The following is a 19,494-nucleotide window of genomic DNA, read 5'->3' as shown; positions in this document are numbered from 1 at the left end:
GCCGTTGAGTCGTTGAGTCGTTGAGCCGTTGAGATTGGTAATAGGGAGGGGGAAGAGATGATTATAAAGATTGTTAGGTTTGAATCTGGGTTTGAATCTGGATGTGGATGTGGATGTGACTTTGACTTCCGCGGTACGGGCGGGTACATGACAGACGTGACATGTCATGGTACGATTTTGTTGTTTGGTTGATTCGTTGGTTTTTGCTTTGTATGCTATGCTAGGCTTTGCTAGGCTTTGCTATGCTATGCTATGCTTTGCTTTGTATGCTACCGGTATGCTATGTATGTATGCTACGCTATGCCACGCCATGCTCTTAATACTCACAACACACTACAATACAAACTCTCGCCAAGACCCTATTTCCGCTTTCCTACTTGCCTGCTTGCCTGCCTGGCCGACCGACCGACCGACCTATCTATCGCCGAAACGATAGTACACACCACCACCACCACCACCACCACCACCAGTCAGTCAGTCAGTCAGTCAATCAGTCAAAGAGCCGTGCTAGTATAGCCAGCCCTTCAACCAACCAACAAACAAACAAACAAACAGCATGGGAGACATCTGTCTGCCTCTGCCCCTCTCTCTCTCTCTTTACATCTACATAATAAGATAGATAAAATCAATTACATAATGAGATAAAGATAAAATGAATAATCACTAGACTCCCGCCACGCGGACACGGTTCATCTCCCATTGCTGTCAAAACTATCAAGATTAACATGGGAGACTCGCATTTGATCGTCTCGCTTCACGACTTATCTACCGCCGAAATCAGACGTAGAACGGAGGGCGGCGCCTCCGCATCCGTTGCATAGTTAGTTAGGAGCGGTGGTCTGAAACACCCCCCGCCCCCCCCGGCCAGCTCAACAGTCCCCGTGTGCAATTCCCGATACCTCTGCGTCCATCGGCGGCGGCAACGGCACGCCCGCAGCCCTCTGCAGGAAGGCGTCCTCGTCCACGCCACCGTCCGCCTGCTGCGGCATGTCGGGGCACTGGAGGATCGCATCCAGCTGGGCCTCATCTTCCGAGACACCGCTGCCCACAGAAGGACTCCGCGGACGACCCAACATCGTGCCATCGTCGTCCCACAGCTGACCCTCGGAGCGACTCCGCGTCAGCTGCTCCCGCGTAGGTCGGTACTCGTCCCTGACCTCCCGCGGATCGATCGCCGCCCAGCCGCCCACCAGCGCCGCCGCGACCTCCACCATCTCCGCGTACGCCGCGTTCCGCTCCGGCCGGAACATGCCACAGTGGGCCTCGATCTCCGACGTGGCGTTCCCGTTGGCCAGCTCCCGGAACAGGAGCGGCGGCCGATGTCGATTCGGATCCGCCCTCGGGTTCGTGCCCGGCGGGGCGCCATCGTCGCGATCGCCCTGATCGCCCGCCGCCGCGGGCACCGCGCAGAAGGTCCGCTTCGGCACCAGGTACCCCCCGCTCCAGGCCCCGTTCGCGCCCAGCGACGTGTACAGATCCGCGACGCCGACGCCGTCCAGCTGGCTCAGCCGCTCCAGCCGCGTCGCCAGCTGCGCCGGCTTCATCAGCGCCCCGACGAACTTCAGGTGGCCCGCCATCCACGCGAAGCCCTCGCCGATGCTCTCGCGGCTGACGTACGTCAGGCCGCGCGACACGCCGTCGCGGTAGCGGATGTTGTACGGGTTCAGATCCTCCTTGCGGATCTTGGAGAGCGAGTCGCGGATCGCGTCGCGGTGGGTGTACGCCGCGACTCCGCCCGCCGCAATGGCGCCGTAGGTCCCCGTCCGGGCTGCCAGCGTCTGCCAGCGCATCCACGACGATGCCTGGGCGGTCGGCGTCGTCGCCGCCAGAGCGGACGACGTCCCGGCTGCTGCGAGCGACGAGGAGACCGTCGCGAAGACGTTCCACGCCGAGCTCAGGTTCTGGTACTGCGCGAAGGCGCCGTAGGCGAACATGGACCGCGAGAGGCCGTTGTAGGGCGTGTCGAAGGCGAGGATGCCGTGGATGAGCGGGAACATCAGTTTCCGGGCCGGGTCGGCCGAGACGGGGCGGGTGTCGAGGACGGAGAAGAGCGTGTCAGCGGCGACGAAGCCGCCCATGGAGTGGGCGATGAGCACGACGCCGACTGAGGGCTCGAGAATGGCGTTCGCGTTGCCAGCGGCCTGCTCGAGGTCGGTGACTTGGTCTTGGAGCCTGTATCTGTCGCGTCAGCTCAGCTCCGGTCGGATCGGCTCTCTCTTTACAGCACGGCGTCTGCTTCAGCCCTAGAGCAGGAAGTGAAGTGGGCAGGAGAAACAAAACGCACCACTCTCGGAACGTCTCTACGCAGGCAGCCAGATCCCCTCGCGTCTCATACTTGGGATACACTCTCGTCTGCACGTCCAGCGAGGGCGATTGCGCCTCCACCGCGCCTCTCAGCGCCTGTATATATACACCGTTCCTATCAGCGTTGAATAAACGAATAAAAAATAAACGAATAAGAGAATAAATGAATAAGAAAATAAGCAACCCACATCCGGAAAGCGAAAGAACGTCTCCTCATCCCCCTTGAAGCCGTGTATGAAACACAGCAGCAACGTCGTCGTCGTCAGCGGCCGTGGCATCTTTTGCTTCGCTTCTCTCGTCTCTCGTCTCTCGTCTCACTGCATACCCCGTCAGGACCACCACCGTGCTCGCGAACAGACTGACTGATCACACGCCACAGAAATGAAGAGATTCCCTTCCTCGTGGGATCGTCAACCTTGAATCGGATTCACCTCTTCCTCGGCCACTTTGTAGGGTGATGTAAGGTAAGGTAACGTGAAGCACAGTAAGGTAAGGTAAAATAAGGTAAGGTAACGTAAGGTAAAGTAAAGTAACGTAAAGTAAAGCAAAGTAAAGTAACGTAAAATAAGGTAAGGTAAGGTAAGGCAAACCAAAGCAAACCAAACCAAAGCAAAGCCAAAGCCAGGAAAGTAAAGCCAGGAACAACCTCGCCACCAAGTGGCCACCCACACACCCACCCACCAGCCAGCCACGTACAACGCCGCATGCTCTACCAAGGATCCCTCCTTCCTCTCCCTTTTATCCCCGACGTGATCACGCTCACGATCACGCTCACGATCACGCTCACGATCACGCTCACGATCACGCTCACGATCACGCTCACAACGCCTCCCTCCGAAGCGACTAAACCGCCAAGAGGCCAAACCGCCAAGAGGGAAGCTTGAAATCAGGTTTATTGATTTGTTTGTTGATGTGTTTGTTGATTGATTGATTGATTGATTTGTTCGTTCATCCATCCATCCATTCACCCATCCATCCACCCATCTATTCACCCACCCATCCACCCACAACCAACCCATCCACCCTTCCACCCATCAACCCACCAACCTTCTATCCACTCACCTGTCACCTATCCACCCACCCACCAACCCATCCACCCACTCATCCAACCTTCTATCCACCCACCCACAACCAACCAACCCACCCACTCACCCCTTCTATCCACCCACAACCAACCAACCCACCCACTCACCCATGCACCTACCATACATCCATCCACTCATATATCCAAATCCACCATCCAGAATCCTCAACCTACAACTAACAACTCACAACCTACAACCCACAACTCACAACCTACAATCCACAACCCACAACTAACAACCAACAACTCACAACCCACAACTCACAATCCACAACCCACAACTCACAACTAACAACCCACAACTCACAATCCACCACCCACAACCTACAACCCACAACCTACAACTAACAACTAAAACCTCCTAAAATATCAAGACCCTCTCAAGATAAAAGTAAAACAGATGAAAAGATGAAAAGATGAAAAGATGAAAAGATGAAAAGATGAAAAGATGAAAAGATGAAAAGATGAAAAGATGAAAAGATGAAAAGATGAAAAGATGAAAAGATGAAAAGATGAAAAGATGAAAAGATGAAAAGATGAAAAGATAGAGTTGTCTTCTCCTCTCCTCTCCTCTCCTCTCCTCTCCTCTCCTCTCCTCTCTTCACCAAACCAAAAAGCGTCACATCATACTACGTTTATTCATTCGTTTATTTAAAAGATCCAAAAAAAACCCTTTTTGGATTATTAATTTTAGGAACCTCAAACAGACTTAAAATTAAATTACACAAGCCTTTCCTTCCTCCCTCGAGTTTTCTTTTCTTTTCTTTTCTTTCAGTCACATATTATAACATGATCACAGATAAACACACACGCACATATATATGAAAACCCTAACCAAATCAAAAAGCCTCCTCAACCCCCCCTCCCCCTCCCCTCCCCTTTTGTCGGCCGCCGCCACCGATCCAATACCCATCACCCCATTTGAAACGCCCCCGGAATCCGAATCGTCAACGTCGTCCCCCCAGCATTCGTCTCAACCTTAATCTCAATCCCGCTGAAACTGACATTCGCCGCCCCCTGCTGCGCGTGGTCAGACGCAGCAGCAGTCTTCTTCGCAAGCGCACCACTTGCACCACTCGCAATCTCGCTGACCTGTCCCAGCACCTGACCGTGGCTGTTCACAATCTCCCCGGCATCGTTGAGAGGACGAGGAGGAGGAGCAGGCTTGCCGCCGCTCAGCTGATGATCACCATCGCCGGAGACCTTTCCCTCCGTCTGGTCAGACGCCGAACCGAGCGCGTGACCGGCGGCCTTCTCGTCGTCGGCTGGCTGTCCGGCGTCGTGGAGGCCCTCGGAAGCCTGTCCGACGGCTCCGCGAGCGGTGTCTGGGCCTTGTCCTGCAACGTCCGGAACGCCGTTGACTTTGTCCCCGACGGCGTCGCCAGCGCCAGGCACCGCGCTGTCCGGAGCTCCGTTGGTGAGGCCCTGAGCTTGTTCCGTGGCGCCGCCAGCGGTGGAAGAGGCATCGCCGACCGTGGACTTGGCTTTGTCTTGGACGTCTCCTGCCGTCTTGCCCGCGGTGTCTTTGACACCGTCAACTTGGTTGGTCACTCCGCCGAGGGCATCGCCTGGCGATTTTCCGGCAAGGTCGGCAGCTCCCCCTAGATCGGGAGCGGCTCCTTGGGCTTGGTCCACTGCACCGTCAGCAGCAGTCGACTGAGCCTGATCTGCAGCATCTCCCGCGGTGGACTGCCCTTTCTCCAAAGCACCGCCAGCTGTAGATGCCGCGGTGTTCTTGACACCATCGACTTTCTCTCCAGCCGAGTCGGTGACTCCCTTGAGGAGTGGACCACCCGGGCTGCTCTTCTTCCTCTTGTCACCTGCAGGACGCTTGGAAGGCTTGCTTGGGGCTTGCTCGACAGGTTTCGAGACATCGCCCAACGCATCTCCCCCGACGGGAAGATCTGGTTTGTCGGGGAGGCTCTTCCCGAGCCCGTGGGCCTTGTCCGTAGCGCCTTTCGCAGTGTCTTGAGCTGCTCCCGGGAGCTTTGGGGCTTTGCTCTTCGCGTCATCCCCCGCTCCGTGGGTAGCCTTGCTGGTCTTCTCGACGCCCTGCTTGGCCTGTTCGGGGGCTGCAGAGACTGCATCCTGGGCTTTGCTTGGCCGGTCACCGACAGTGTTGGTAACACCATCCACGGGTCCGTCACCGTCCTCCTCGTCCTCGGACTCCTCGTGGTCATCCTCTTCGTCCTCGCTCTGCTCCTCGTTCGCGAGCTCAGGCTCAGATTCTTGGTCTTCGGAGTCATTCCCGGACTCTGCATGCTCCGGGACGTCTTCCTCCTCGGGCTCATCTTCATGCTCCGACTCGGAAGCCTCATGCTCCGGTTCCGGTTCCGGTTCCGGCTCCGGCTCGGGGATCGGCGCCGGAGCTGGACGCTTCTTCTTCTTCATGAGAGGCTTTGGCGCCGGGGTAGGAGATGGAGGCTCTCCGGCTGCCGATTCCTTGCGCTTGACGCTATGCTGAGCCTGCTCCGCTTCCTCGGGCTGCTTGACCGGGGAAGCGGCGGATTCGGGCTCGGGCGACAGAGGTGCCGGCTTCTTCTTCTTCTTCTTCATGATCTTCTGGGGCGGGTCCTCGGCGTCAACGTCTGGCGGGCCCTCGGAAGGCGCAGGTGTCGGTGGTGCGGCTGGGGGAGCCACATCGGCCGGAGGAGGCCTCGGCACCCTCTTCTTCTTCTTGAGAGGCGTTGCTTCGGGAGACGGGCGCTGTTCGGGTGCGGGAGGTGCTTTGGGCTTTGCCTGCGAGGCGTGCTTGCTGGCCGACTTGGTGGCATCGCTGGACGAAGGTACCTTCTTCTTGAGCGAGGTGGGGGACTTTGCCGGGCCGCCGTTCTGGTCGACGGCGGGCTGAGGCGTCTTGGGGACTGGAGGAGTCGACATGGTGTTGGGAGAAGATGCAGTCGTGGGGAATGGAGAGCTTGAGCTTCAAACTGGAGGAAGATGATAGATATTCGGGAGATTCAAGGGAAGGAGAGACGGTGAGATCATGTAGCTTTTTCTGCCCAAAGTTCCCGGATCGGGTGTGGGGCGTGGGGTGTGGCGTGTATGTAAGCTGGAGCATCATCATGATCATGATCATGATCGATCGGCAGGAGCCATGGCCTCATGCAATTCCCACTCGATTCCCCGCGACTCGAACACGGGTGGCGAGAGGTTCTCGTCATTCGCGGCCTGCCCCTTCCTTCCCACTGCCACTGCACCGGGCCAGAGTGGCACGCCCAATGCCATGCCGGGTCAGAAGTTGGAAGTGGGAAGGGGGAAGGAGGAAGTGGGACGAAGCGCTCGAATCCGGTTTTTTGCCCCTCTGCCACCCATCCACTGGCCTTCATAGCTCGTTCGTCTCACATGCAAGCCCTTGGGACGGAGGTGTGTGTGGCTGGCTGGTCGAGGAACGTCGAACGTCGAACGTCGATGGTGGGCTGGGCGTGGGAGAAGTCCCGCTCCTGCCCCTTATCCCCCGGCCGGGCCTTCCTCTCCGGACCTTATTCTTCAATGCCCCCCTGCGAGGAAAAACAAGCTTAGCTTAAGCGACTTCTCGGACTTGCAGGGGAAGTGACGAGCGCACTCACGGATGAAGTTTCGGTGCTGAGCTCGTTCGTGATATCGCCTTGCCGCAATGCCAGTCGCTGGCCAGGCGAACACTAGATGTAACGGCATCGTATCGGTCACAAAGGGACGCACGATCCAAATCCATCCAGTGCGTAGAAGATCGAGCGTCGTCCGGCGGTGGAACAAGGAGGTAATAAGCTGATACACACCTCTTCCCAGATTCCCGTATCGGATAGCCACGATGGGAGCTTCGCCGCTATCGCCAGTTCTCCGAGTCGATGATGGAGGATGAGGCGTGAAGCGTGCAGACGGGGGGTGGGGTGGAGACATGCCCCTGGTAAGTGCATGGAGGTGGAATATTACCTGAAGTAGCTTAGCTCCAGTCGCAGGCGTAAATAGCCGACCCGAAAACAAAAAAAACAAAACTTGTCCGGGTCGGGCTGGATATCCTTCTCTGCCAACAACGGTCTCTGGTCCGATGCACGAGACACACGATCAGCTTCCGATCGACGAATATTCCGCAATCCTTGATACGTGAGACGTGAGATGTGATACTTGACTTTCCTTTTCCCGGTACCGTTCCCGTCAGAACAATGGAGCCTGTGGCAAATGCACGCGTGGCTGGACTGGGCAACAGTCCGTACCGCACTGTACTGTACTGTACTGTACTGTATTCATCGCTTGACATGCTCCCATCCCAGCTGATGTCCATCTTCCCCCCCTTGAGTCGACGCGTGACCCCCTGACCGGTTGGATCAGAAAAAACTGGGATTAGGCGAAGCCCAGGTCAAGGATACATTGGATACACTGGATACACTGGATACACTTGGACAGCGACAGCCCAGCTATGATGAGAGGAGGCGTCATGCTCGCCTCACTTCTCCGTGACTGGATGGAGAGCAGCAAGCTTTCAAGGGCCATTGATCACAGTCCCCTGCCCAGATTGCGTCAGTGATCCGCGGGGGAGGGACGATAGTTAGCTAGCTCAGAGCAAGCTCTTGGGCCAGGAAATGCTCGCCCAGCCTGGAAAGGATCGAGAGGAACTCGAGACGATGGGAAAAAGGCTCTCAGTGGGAAGCTCGACGATGACGTCGGGTTGACAGCGGTTTCGTTGCTGGTTGCTACCTCTGGACCTACTAATACCTAAGTCGCAGCAGTTCGGCGTCTTGAAAGGGTCCTATCTCGCATACATCCTATTATACCCCCCGATCCATCCATACAGAAAGACACCTTCTGAAAAAAAAAAATACAAACCAAAGACATTACAAACAGACAACCTCACTTCGTGAAAATCACATACCGGACATCCATCCCCCCGGGACAAGACACTCCATCGCAAATATGGCCGATGTCCCCCGATCCCCCTCCATGCTGAAGCAGCAGCGCACCCCGAGCAACAGCGGTGTCCCTCGCTCCACCAAGAAGAAGACCCCGCAGTCGAAGTGGGAAGAGGCACAGAAGGTGGACGAGGCCAAGGAGAGCATCCAGGAAGACAACGAGAGCCAGGCAGAAGACAGCAACCTCGAGGCCGCCACGAACGACGGCCAGGAGGAGGAAGGCACAGAGGCGGATGACGAGGAAGGCACCGAGGTAAGCCTGTTCTATCGGAAGCGTCTTCCCTACTCCATGCTGTTCCAGCGCTTCTATCCCTCGGTGCGTGGCGCCTTGTTGAGACGCAGATGGGGCGCGCTTGGCCATGTATACAGACATGCTGACATGAGTATCTCGGATCTAGGTTGTTCCAGCGGGCACCGTCAGCGATGGTGTCGTCCTGGACCGGGACGGCAATACCATCGGACGTGTCAGAGGCGAGGCCTCAGAGCTCGAGGGTTCCATGGTAGATGAAGAGGGTGACATTCTCGACGAGGAAGGCAATGTCATCGGCACAGCCGAGTTGACGAAGGCCTCGGCGCTGGGCACCGAGAAGCCAGACCTCACGGCCCCATTCGGTGTCCAGGACAACGGGGAGATCACCAATGCGACGGGAGGCGTGGTCGGAAAGCTCTCGGAGGGCAAGCCGCAAGACCTCGTCGGGACGGCCATCACATCGATCGATGCCGATGGAGTCATGAAGGCAGAGACCGGAACCACCCTGGGCAAGGCAGATCTCAAACCCGATCTCCTGGACGATAATCCAAGCGAGGCCGAACTTTCAGAGAAGGCCGATAGTGCGATCGACGTGAAGGACCATGAAGCGACCACGGCCGACCTCCCTGAAGAGGTCAAGTCCCAGAAGCCTCTCAGCAACCTTGGTTCGAAGGCAGCTCCATCTAAAATTGGATCAAAAGGAACCGCAACCGTGAAAGCTCCCAGAGACGTCAAAGCTGGCGAAGATGTCGAAGCTCCCGAAGGCGCCGAGGCTCCTGAAGGTGTAGAGGCTCCTGAAGGCGTCGAAGTTTCCAAGGACATCGACTCGCCCGAAAACGTTGAAGTACCTAAAGCTTCTGAGAGCGCTGAAGTAGCCGAGGGCCTCGAAGCGAAGGCCGCAACATCCGAAGTCGAAGACGGATCCGAGGCAGTGAAAGACTTGGGCCCCAAGGATTCGGCCTCTCAAGTCGCTAAGGGTACCGACGACGTGGTGCCCGGAGAAGTAGACTCGGCTTCGCAAGTCGCTGAAGATTCCAAAGACTTGGGCCCCAAGGATTCGGCCTCTCCAGTCGCTGAGGGTGCCAAGGACGTGGTACCTGGCGAAGTGGACTCGGCCTCAAAGGTCGCGGAGGGTACCAAAGACCTGGGACCTAAGGATTCGGCCTCCCAAGTCGCTGAGGGTGCCGACGACGTGGTACCCGGAGAAGTAGACTCGGCTTCCAAGGTGGCTGAAGTTACGAAAGACTTGGACCCCGAAGATTCTGCTTCTCAAGTCGCTAAGGGTGCCAAGGACGCGGTACCTGGAGAGGTAGCATCGCCAGCCCCAGCTGACACTGATGCCGTAAAAGACCTGGGTCCCGAAGAGGCAGACTCACAAGCCCCAGGTGTTGTTGACGCCGAGAAGGACGTGGACTCGAAGGACGCCCCCGAGGCCGAAGTCAGTCAGGACCCCGAACAGCTGAACGAGCTCGACCCCAAGCCTGTTGACGCGGCTGAAGTCGAGCAAGAGGCACCTGCTGGTGAAGAGGCTGAAACCGACCCAGAAACTCCAGAGCTGCCCGATCTGTCCATTCTCAAGGACAAGAAAGTCAACAAACTCGGAAAGATCGTGGATGAGAAAGGGAACCCCTTCGGACAGCTTGTTTCCGGCGACGCCAAGAAGCTCTTTGGCAAGAAGGTTGACGCCGAAGGCCAAATCTGGGACGACCGGGGTAAGGTTATCGGGAGGGCCGAGCTCTTGCCAGAAGAAGAGCGCCAGGTGGAGGAGTCCGCTCCCTTCGAGGACTTTCCCGACAGTGTTCTAGATAAGGACGGCAATGTCATCTTTGAGGGCAAGATCGTCGGGAAGTTGATCGAGGGCGACGCTAGAAAGCTGGAAGGCAAGAAGATCGATGCCGATGGAGATGTGCTTGATAAGAATGGAAACACTCTTGGAAAGGCAGAGAGATATCAGGAAGAAGATGTTGTGCCCGAGGAAGAGGTCCCGGAAGCGCCAGTTGATCTCTCTCTCTTGGAAGGCAAGAAGGTCAACAAGGCTGGCTATGTGGTCGACTACAACGGGAAGCTTTTCGGCAAGGTTGTCACGGGAGAGGTTGCCAAGCTAGTTGGTAAGAAGGTTGACGCCGAAGGCCAGATCTGGGACGACCGAGGCAAGGTCATCGGAAAGGCCGAGCTCTTGCCAGAAAACGAGCGCCAAGAGGAAGAGTCCGCTCCCTTCGAGGACTTCCCCGATAGTGTTCTAGACAAGGACGGCAATGTCATCTTTGAGGGCAGGATCGTCGGGAAGTTGATCGAGGGCGACGCTAAGAAGCTGGAAGGCAAGAAGATCGATGCCGATGGAGATGTGCTCGACAAGAATGGAAACACTCTTGGAAAGGCAGAGAGATACCAGGAAGCGGACATCGAGGAAGAAGCCCCGGAAGCGCCAGTTGATCTCTCTCTCTTGGAAGGCAAGAAGGTCAACAAGGCTGGCTATGTGGTCGACTACAACGGGAAGCTTTTCGGCAAGGTTGTCACGGGAGAGGTTGCCAAGCTGGTTGGCAAGAAGGTTGACAAGTAAGTCATGGCTCAGCCAGCTCCGTCTGGACTTTTCTTCGGGCAGTTGCTAACATCATTCGTTCTAGGGAGGGAAAGATCTGGAGCGAATCGGGCAAGGTCATTGGCACTGCAGAGCTCCTGTCAGTTGACGACAGAGACGAGTTGTCGTCATCCCCATTCGAAGACTTCCCTGATGCTCTCGTTGAAAAGACAGGCAATGTCGTTTATGAAGGCGTTGTAGTCGGACGACTCATCGAGGGTGACGCGAAGAAGTTGGCTGGAAAGAAGGTCGACGCTGATGGTGATGTGGTTGATCGCAGTATGTGTTTCCCGAGCCCTAAAATGACCAAGAAAGTGAGCACTAACTCGCAGTAGTCGGTAACGTCCTCGGAAAGGCTGAGCGATGGACCGAGGAAGAAGTTCCGGAGCCGGAGCCCGAGAAAGTCGATCTTTCTGCGCTGGCTGGGATGAAAGTAAACAAGGCCGGCAATCTCGTGGACTCTCACGGGACCATCTACGGCCGAGTTGTTCCCGGCAGCGACATCCAAAAGCTGATCGGCAAATCGAGCGACAAGAATGGCCAGATTTGGGACGCCAGTGGTAATGTAGTCGGACAAGCAGAGCTTGTACCAGAGAGTGAGAGAGCTGGTCTGAAAGAGGGACCTTTCACTGGCTTCGATTCGCCAACTATCAACAAGGACGGAAAGGTTGCGGATTCGAAGGGCGCCATCATCGGACGTCTCATTGAGGGAGATGTCAAGAAGCTTTACGGCAAGAAGGTTGATGCTGACGGGGACGTCATGTATGTTTTTCCAACGCACAATTTACGTCGGAACAGTACTGACTATGAAGCAGTGATAGCAACGGCAACTCCATCGGCAAGGCCGAGCGTTGGGAGGAGGAAGTGAAAGAGAAAGCCCACAGCCCCGTCGAAGGTCGCAAGGTCAACCGCGAAGGCAACGTTGTCGATGAGAACGGGGATCTCATTGCCAAATTGACGGTAAGTTCTACCAGCACATCTCACATCTCACACCTTCCACCCAACACAACACATACTAACATCGTGACAGGACGGCGAGATCACTAAGTGCGCTGGCAAGGAGATTGACGCTGATGGCGATGTCTACAACTCCAAGAACCAAGTCATCGGCCACGTTACCCTTCTCAGTGAAATCCCAGCCGAGCCCGAGCCCGAGCCGGAGCCAGAGCCAGAGCCCGTTGTCGAAGAGCCCAAGGAGACGCAAGAGGAGATCGAAGCTCGACAGAAGAAACAGAAGGAAGAGGAGCAGCTCGAGGCCGACCGGAAACTGGCTGGCCGGATGTCGTTCACGGTACAGGAGACCATCGACAAGCTGAACCCGCTCCTCAAGAACATCATGGACGTGAGTATTCGCCACGGAAGCATATACAAGAGTATGGAGCGATATCTAACATGAAAATCTCCAGGAAATCGAGTTCGTCGAGCGCCAAAAGGAGGAAGAGCGCGACGAGCAGAAGCTCGTCGACAAAGTCAAGCCCATGATCGAAGAGGGCGGCCGCGTCCTCACCGAGACCAACGGCGCGATCCGCGGCATGGATCCCGATGGGAGAATCACCGCCAACGCCAAGCAGAAGGCAGCGACCCGAGAGGCCACGCCCGAAGAGCACCATCTGGCTGAGGTGTTGAAAGAGGTAAGCCTTCGCAGCACCACAGACTATAGGAAAACTGTTAGCGAACTCCAGACTGACTGTATCCCGTTTTCTACAGTTGACCGGCAACGTGACCCAGACCATCGAGAAGGCAAAGAAGAAGATTGCCGGTATGCCGCATGCGAAGAAGGAGCTTAACCCTCTCTGGGGATTGCTTGCGGGTAAGTCCCCCCGTTGGAGGGAAAGTCGTACACACCGCGCGAACACCAGCTAATGTTGGCACAGAACCCTTGGGTCAGATCCTCGCTGCTGTCGGTCTGCTGCTCAGTGGTGTCCTCGGCCTCGTTGGGAGGCTGCTGCAGGGACTGGGTCTTGGAGGCTTGCTGGATAACCTGCTCGGCGGCTTGGGTATCAAGGGGATCCTGAAGGGCCTTGGCCTCGGGACACTGACTAGCGCTTTGACGGGGAGGAAGTGAGTGTGAGTGTGTGTGTGAACGAGCTTGCTGACGACTGGTGTGTGTCTGGTGCGTAACTTTGGATGGCCGGGCTGTTTTTGTAGTTCTACATGTATAGGAAGTAAGCCGGCGTTTGTTCTCTCAAAATGGATTGGATTGTTACCATATCTGACGAGTCTTGTAATAACTTGACGAATTATCTTGGCTCATTTCTGATTCAGCCATACTCTCTGCCTTTCTCATCAATGCGGCATTTGCCAGTGCCTTCTTACCTGCCTGCATGCGTGCTTCTCAGACGCGTAGGCAGATGTTCCGGTTAAATTAGCAGCGAGCACATTCAGGCCCTCATGCTCCGTAATCATAGCGTAGACCATGCTCTTTGGGTATCTATATATATATATAATTTTTTAAAAATTTTTCTTTCTTTCTTTGATGGAACTCGAACTTGCCGTGGTGTATCTAGATGAACGGACCAAGTTACGCGTCCAACAACACGTCCACGACAGCTCTAGAGAGTCGCGCGATCTCGATCTCGCTCACGGGACGCGGCAAAGAGAGAAAGAAGGCTGAAGCGAAGACGATGTGTGACGTGGTAGGATTCAGGAGGAGAGGAGAGAGGGGAGAGGAAGAGAGGAGAGGAGGAGAGGAGAGGAGAGGAGGAGAGGAGAGGAGGAGGAGAGGAGAGGAGGAAGAAGAGAATGAATCCTTATAAGGCGACAACCCCGAATTTAGCGTCCGGTAAACGAAAAAACGTCAAGATCAAGAGAAACCCGGCGCGCTCTTCCTCGGGCGCGCCCAGAGCTGTTCGTCTGCCTCTGAACGGTTGGTGGTGGATCGCTGCTGCTGCTGCTGCTGCTGCTGCTGCCTTTTCACCGGTCCTCGTCCTCGTTGCTTGGCTGGGGCTTTCGGCGTTCGGCGCTGTTGGATGGGCCCTATGTTATGGCCGCGGGCGTTTGGTTATTACCTGATTCGGATATCTCTCGCTCGTGATTTCTGTGGCGCTGCTCGTGGTGGTTGTGGTGCTGATGCTGATGCTGATGGGGTGGAGTGCGATCGGATTGAGGCGTGGGAAGTTTTTGAAGCTTTATTGAGAGGGGGAGGGGGGGGGACGGGTTGGGGATTGGGATTGGAGCTGAGTGGTGGGATCTTGTGTGACGCTTTTGCTTTGGAGGAGAGAGAGAGAGATAGTGATAGTGATGGTGATAGTGATAGTGATAGCAATGACATTTATTGCATGCGTACTTCGGATGGAGAGAAGTGTTCAGAGGGTTGGCGCTCACGCGTGTTGTGCGGGAGTCGTGGTTGACGAGGTGAGATTCGAGAGAGACCGGCGAGGGATTGGAGAGAGGGGGCTTTTGCTGCAATGTGTTCTGCTCGGGTGAATCTTAGCGATAATAGGCAAGTTCGATTTTAATAAAATAAAATAAAAATTTGACGTCAATGAGTATTTCATTGCTCTGGCCTTTGCTCGAGATCACGTGGACGGGGGTTTCTCTGCTTTCCAGCTTGGTAGCACAGGTCGGTCGATACTTGAGATTCGAGGCTTCGAATCTGTGTACCTGATACGTGCTTGCTTCCATGATATCTTGTTGGAAGCATGAGCTGTGAGGTGTACAGCGTGGAGAGAATGACAGATGTAGTGGCGTATAGCTCCAGCGTATATAACACCAAGGCAGTAAGTACGTGAAGGAGTGCAGCTGTTGAGTCGGTCTCAGCCCGCACTTTGTCCGCGGTGGCTATTCTCTAGGAGCATACCACCGCAGACATAGGGGAGCTACGCAGTGCGATTGCCCGTGGCAGTTCTTGAGTCACGCAAATCCAAATGAAAGCGAAGTCGCGAGAGCGCTATGAGAAAGTTATTTGAAATCCCGAGACGTGCACCTGGGACGTACTGAGCGACCCAAACTTTTGCGTCCCGACCTTGTGATGGCCGTGGAGAGAAAGCCGGGACGCGGTTTGGGCCGTCGGCAGTCGCCAGCACAGGCCGCTTGCAGAGGTTGGCTACTCTGTACCGGTACATACAAGTGCCGGGAGAAGAAAACTGTCACTTACTGTAGTTGCCGATGGGTATCTCGCGCCTTGAATTCGTCCAAGGGTCCCTTTTGGGGGGGGGCGTTGCTTATTATGACCCCGTCTAAGCGTCTCGTCAACGCCACTCCGCTTGCTTTCATCTGGCCGTCCGCTTGCCAGCGACCTTTCGAGCTATGCCTCGTCGTACAGCTGGATTGATACTCCACCACGCACCACCCGGTTCGGAACCATGCTGTTCCCGTTCCCGTACAGGCTCCGACTGAAATGCCGTAGAAGCACTTTTCCCGTCCTCCGCACTGACTTATTGCACACGGAAAAGGACGTCCTGAGCGAGGCGCGGCTGGCTGGCTAGGAGCGTTCGACGTTTGGAGACCGCGGCAGTGGCTCGGGAGATATGATAAATTATTGTCTCTAGCTCTCACTATGACTGCTCCTAGAGAACAGGAATGATCGAAGGGATTCCGAATAAATACTTACTCAAATCTCTTGCCTGATCCCGACAATCATCATCCAATGTCATAAATCCAATCCATCAAGGCCTCATTCGATCAAGACCACAGCCGAACCCAACACGAGACCAGTTCAAAAGTCATCGGGTCAGTTTCCAGTGATAGTAATTTTTCTGTCCCAACCTACCAAGCTCGGATTCGGCACCGAGGATCGATCGAGCGGCAATGGCGACGCCCTCCACACATGGCCTCGTGGGCGAGCAGAAGGGACCGTTCACCAGAATCCTAAGCGAGACGACGTCGAATCCTTCCCTCGACGGCGGTGGCTCGATGGAGTCTGTCCGGAAGCCAAGCGCTCTGCGCAGGATCGGACAGAGGATTGTGCAGCGTGCGAAAGAGCATCATGAGAGTGTGAATGCGGCTTCTGCGGCGTACCATGGACAGCCTGCATTTCATCGGGCGACGCGTACCAACGGATATGCGACGCGGTGAAGGGGGGAGTGTGCAACTTTGATGGAAAGGGAGGCGAGGAGTTATAGGTGGGTATGGATGATATGGTTGTTCGAGGGCTCGGTTAATTATGGAGGGGGGGCAAAACATGGAGAGCGAGGAGTCAGGTCGTCGGCAAGTTTTGGGATAGAGGAGCAGCATTTCCAATCAACGGTGGATATTAAGATTATCATCTCGTCTCTCTTCTGCTGTCGCAGCAGGAGTGCACGTATGGATACATACACTGCCACTGATTTTTTTTTTTTTTCCCTTCTGGTTTCATGGGCTGCTCATTGCCAAAGCCATGAGCTTCGTGACGTCCGGCGTACCAAGCCCCGTCACGGCATCCCATCCGGTCGTCGCGTTCCAGCCAGCGCCAGCAATCAGCTTCGGTCCGAGAGCAGCGGACAGCGTCGCTCCTGTGAAGGGGTTCTTGCCCATGCATCCCACCGACCTCCCCACCGTGATGTCGGTCATGCCCGCCAGACCCGTACTGTACAGCCAGGGGTTCAGGAACCCGAGGGGAGCCTTGTTCTGGGCGATCAGGGCACTGTTGACCATTCCGATGAGCCCGGCCCAGGTGGGAGATGCCGCACTGCGAGACGATCTCTTGTAAGTACTCGTCGACATCCACGACAGAGGGGGGGGTGAGGATCTAGATAACAAGCTTACCTGGTGCCCGCAAAGCCACGAGCCTTCCCCCGCTCCACGAACGTCAGGTTGTAGCTCTGGGCCGCCACGTCCGGGAACCCTCTCCCCGTCGCGTTGAACATGCCCGGGAACTGCGCCGCGTACGGTGCCGCGTACGCCGGCACGGCATTCTGCTGGTAGACCGGCATCGCGAACTTGTCCGAGAAGCCACCGGCCGAGAACGAGACGGCGGTCTCGGGGCCGACGCCCTTGACGCCGCCGACTGCCGTGACGTAGGGGCAGGAGCCCGGGAAGATGGGCGTGAAGCGGGCGACGCTGCCGTCGTTGTTGGTGCAGGTGGATCCCGGGCCGGAGTCGCCGCTGGCGGCAATCATGGAGACCCCGCGCGCGCCGAGGGCGCCGAACTGGTTGCATACTTGCTGCACGTAGCCGTCGGGGAGGCTCTGCTCGTCTTCGCCGAACGAGGTCGTGATCGTGTGCGGCAGCTGGGCGTCGGGGAGGGCGAGCATGGCGTCGAGCCACTGGAGCCACGGCTCGGTCCCATCGCCGGGCTGGTTGCCGAGCTCGGGCTGGATGGGTCCCCGGCCGCCGATGGAGAAGACGACGTTCGGGATGGGGGCCGAGAGGGACGCGGAGTATTGGACGTCGAAGTTGGTTTCTTGGTCAGAGTCGACGGTGTCGTTCTGGTTCGCGACGCCGTCGAGGCCGCCGTTGACGCTGAGGAATGTGAAGTTTGCCTTGGGATCAGTTTAGCTTGAGCGCAGGAGACGGCGAAACGGGTTTACATACCCCCATGGCTTTCGGGTCGACGTTCTGGGTGAAAAGCTTGAAGTCGCTGAACTTGGCGATCTGTTGCTGAGAAGCATAGACTCCAATGCCTCTTGAGCTGCTGAGAGTCATGTTTGTCGGGACGTTGTAAAGTGCTCGTAAGCAGTCGGGTGTGACGGTCTGGTTACATATAGGATCAACAGCCCCCCTTGGTGAGATTATCGGCTCCTCTCGCCTGAATGCTCGTCGGTTGGGCAACTTGGTCCCTATTACTGGTGCAAAAATACCCCTCCTCAAGTCCTGGTGTTGTGCGGATGGCTGCATCGACTTCATATTACAGAAGCGAGTCGTTGGAGAGATCAGCGAGATCTTGCTGTGGAGCGTAGCCGGGACCGAATAGCGCAACGTCCTGAGCACCTCTTTACCATTGCCTGCGTTCCGATACCACTTGAAGTTCGCAGATAGCAGGGCATTCGCCGACTTGACAGTCGTGTTGAACCTGATCCAGTGGCTATCGTCCGATACGATTGTGACATCATGCTGGGCGAGCCAGCTAATTATTTGAGAGTGAGATTCGGCATCGGGGCGGAGCAAGGATTGGGCCTCTTCTCTGGTCAAGTGTCTCCTGTATTGGGAATGGCTGGGTGTTGAGATCTTGTACAGTGTAGCTTCTATATGAGCACCTCGCTGCAGCGCAATAGAGAGTTGGAGAGCTTGGTCCGGGGATGCAGTCCGAGAAGATGTCCACGGATATGGAGCATTGCGCCGGTCCTCGACGCGTTGAAGGTTGTTCGGCGGAAGTGCAGAAGCGACAGTAGAAATTACGATTGAAATGAAGGATAAAGAAAGCAACATGTTGGGCCAGCCTTCTAATAGAATCGAACGTGCGAACAAAAAAGGAAACAAACAAAGTAATAAAATAAAAAACGACAAATAATAAGCTGAGATTGGAACCCTCAAATCGATCTTCAACTTGAAGTATGGTAATTGCAACCGTCAACAGATTTCCATCTGGCAATGTCCAGATCCGACTGGTCTGAAATTTCCCAGCCGATGACTACGACACATAGCCGGCTCGCTCATGAACCACACCGAAACATCCTTAAATGCAAAGACGAACGAAATTTCCCATTCGGCGATTCGATCTGCTACCAGAATGTAACACCACTGGTGCAATCAACAACAGTTGAAACCCAACGAGATGGTTTCACCAGATGTTTCCGAAGCCTCACCTTCATCCATCGCCTGCAGAATACCTGCTGAAAGTACGTTCCTCCACAGGAACCTCTCCCAGCCCCTAGTCGGGGGCATCAGAGAACCAGACCAAGCCAGGTTTGGGGAGCTGTCTCGGGAGCTTTCGAGGAAATTTCAGAGCGCTTGAATGTTTTCTTCGCTTGGGCCTAAGCGAGACTCCTGAGCAACGACAAGCAGAAGTACAAGTGAGATAGTTTTTCACACGGTAGCTTTGCTTATCCTCGAATACCTAGTGCGTGTCTTGATAGCCGCAAATTCAGAGTCGTTTTTTCTGGAGTCGTCGAAGGTGATCATGGCATTGCCGCTCCCTCTAGCGTGCATGCGCTAAGATGGCCAAGAGTGGTTTCCAGGGCTTAGCCCTCCCAGGTCCTGGGCATCGTTCGCTGAAGCTGTTTCAGAAAAAAAAAATTTGAAGGAAAAAAAAAAGGGAAAAGATCAAATGTACGTACGTACGGAGGTACCTCTTTACTGTAGTACTAGTTCGATGCCTGATGATATAATTAAAAAGTGCGGAGTTTAAGTTGTAAAATTTGTCGAACGCTATATATATTCACCATCTTCTTACGACGCCATCGTCAGCTCGGCCTGGTGGCCTAATGGTAAGGCGTTGGTTTCCGGCTCGCTGTGAACATACCAAAGACTTCGGGTTCGAGTCCCGACTGGGTCGTTGATTATAATAATGTGCAAAGTTTTTTGCACGTCACCC

General features: G+C 55.6%; 5 protein-coding genes across 5 annotated transcripts; 2 read left to right on the top strand and 3 right to left on the bottom strand.

Annotated features, from left to right (window-relative positions):
* Positions 1–869: 869 nt before the first annotated feature.
* Positions 870–2,582, bottom strand: L3040_002997 (uncharacterized protein; the record flags this gene model as incomplete). Its single annotated transcript, XM_066154285.1, has 3 exons — positions 870–2,172; positions 2,285–2,400; positions 2,493–2,582. 3 exons carry the CDS (start codon positions 2,580–2,582, stop codon positions 870–872), a joined length of 1,509 nt encoding a protein of 502 aa, XP_066012265.1.
* A 1,718-nt stretch (positions 2,583–4,300) lies between these two features.
* Positions 4,301–6,268, bottom strand: L3040_002996 (uncharacterized protein; the record flags this gene model as incomplete). The annotated part of the gene is made up of 1 exon (XM_066154284.1): positions 4,301–6,268. The coding sequence occupies one exon, from the start codon at positions 6,266–6,268 to the stop codon at positions 4,301–4,303; it is 1,968 nt and encodes a 655-aa protein (XP_066012264.1).
* A 2,010-nt stretch (positions 6,269–8,278) lies between these two features.
* On the top strand, positions 8,279–13,167 carry L3040_002995 (uncharacterized protein; the record flags this gene model as incomplete). The annotated part of the gene is made up of 9 exons (XM_066154283.1): positions 8,279–8,590; positions 8,673–11,080; positions 11,149–11,381; positions 11,438–11,864; positions 11,918–12,062; positions 12,133–12,444; positions 12,509–12,733; positions 12,810–12,912; positions 12,977–13,167. The coding sequence occupies 9 exons, from the start codon at positions 8,279–8,281 to the stop codon at positions 13,165–13,167; spliced, it is 4,356 nt and encodes a 1,451-aa protein (XP_066012263.1).
* A 2,684-nt stretch (positions 13,168–15,851) lies between these two features.
* On the top strand, positions 15,852–16,118 carry L3040_002994 (uncharacterized protein; the record flags this gene model as incomplete). The annotated part of the gene is made up of 1 exon (XM_066154282.1): positions 15,852–16,118. One exon carries the CDS (start codon positions 15,852–15,854, stop codon positions 16,116–16,118), a length of 267 nt encoding a protein of 88 aa, XP_066012262.1.
* A 276-nt stretch (positions 16,119–16,394) lies between these two features.
* L3040_002993 (uncharacterized protein) lies at positions 16,395–18,389 on the bottom strand (the record flags this gene model as incomplete). Its single annotated transcript, XM_007296461.2, has 3 exons — positions 16,395–16,710; positions 16,788–17,503; positions 17,556–18,389. The coding sequence occupies 3 exons, from the start codon at positions 18,387–18,389 to the stop codon at positions 16,395–16,397; spliced, it is 1,866 nt and encodes a 621-aa protein (XP_007296523.2).
* Positions 18,390–19,494: the final 1,105 nt, after the last annotated feature.

Source organism: Drepanopeziza brunnea (genome assembly GCF_022702325.1).
Source record: "Drepanopeziza brunnea f. sp. 'multigermtubi' strain 214-2 chromosome Unknown ctg4, whole genome shotgun sequence".
NCBI lineage: Eukaryota > Fungi > Ascomycota > Leotiomycetes > Helotiales > Drepanopezizaceae > Drepanopeziza > Drepanopeziza brunnea.
The sequence above is the reverse complement of the archived record's forward strand: the minus strand, read 5'-3'. Positions and strand labels throughout refer to the sequence as shown.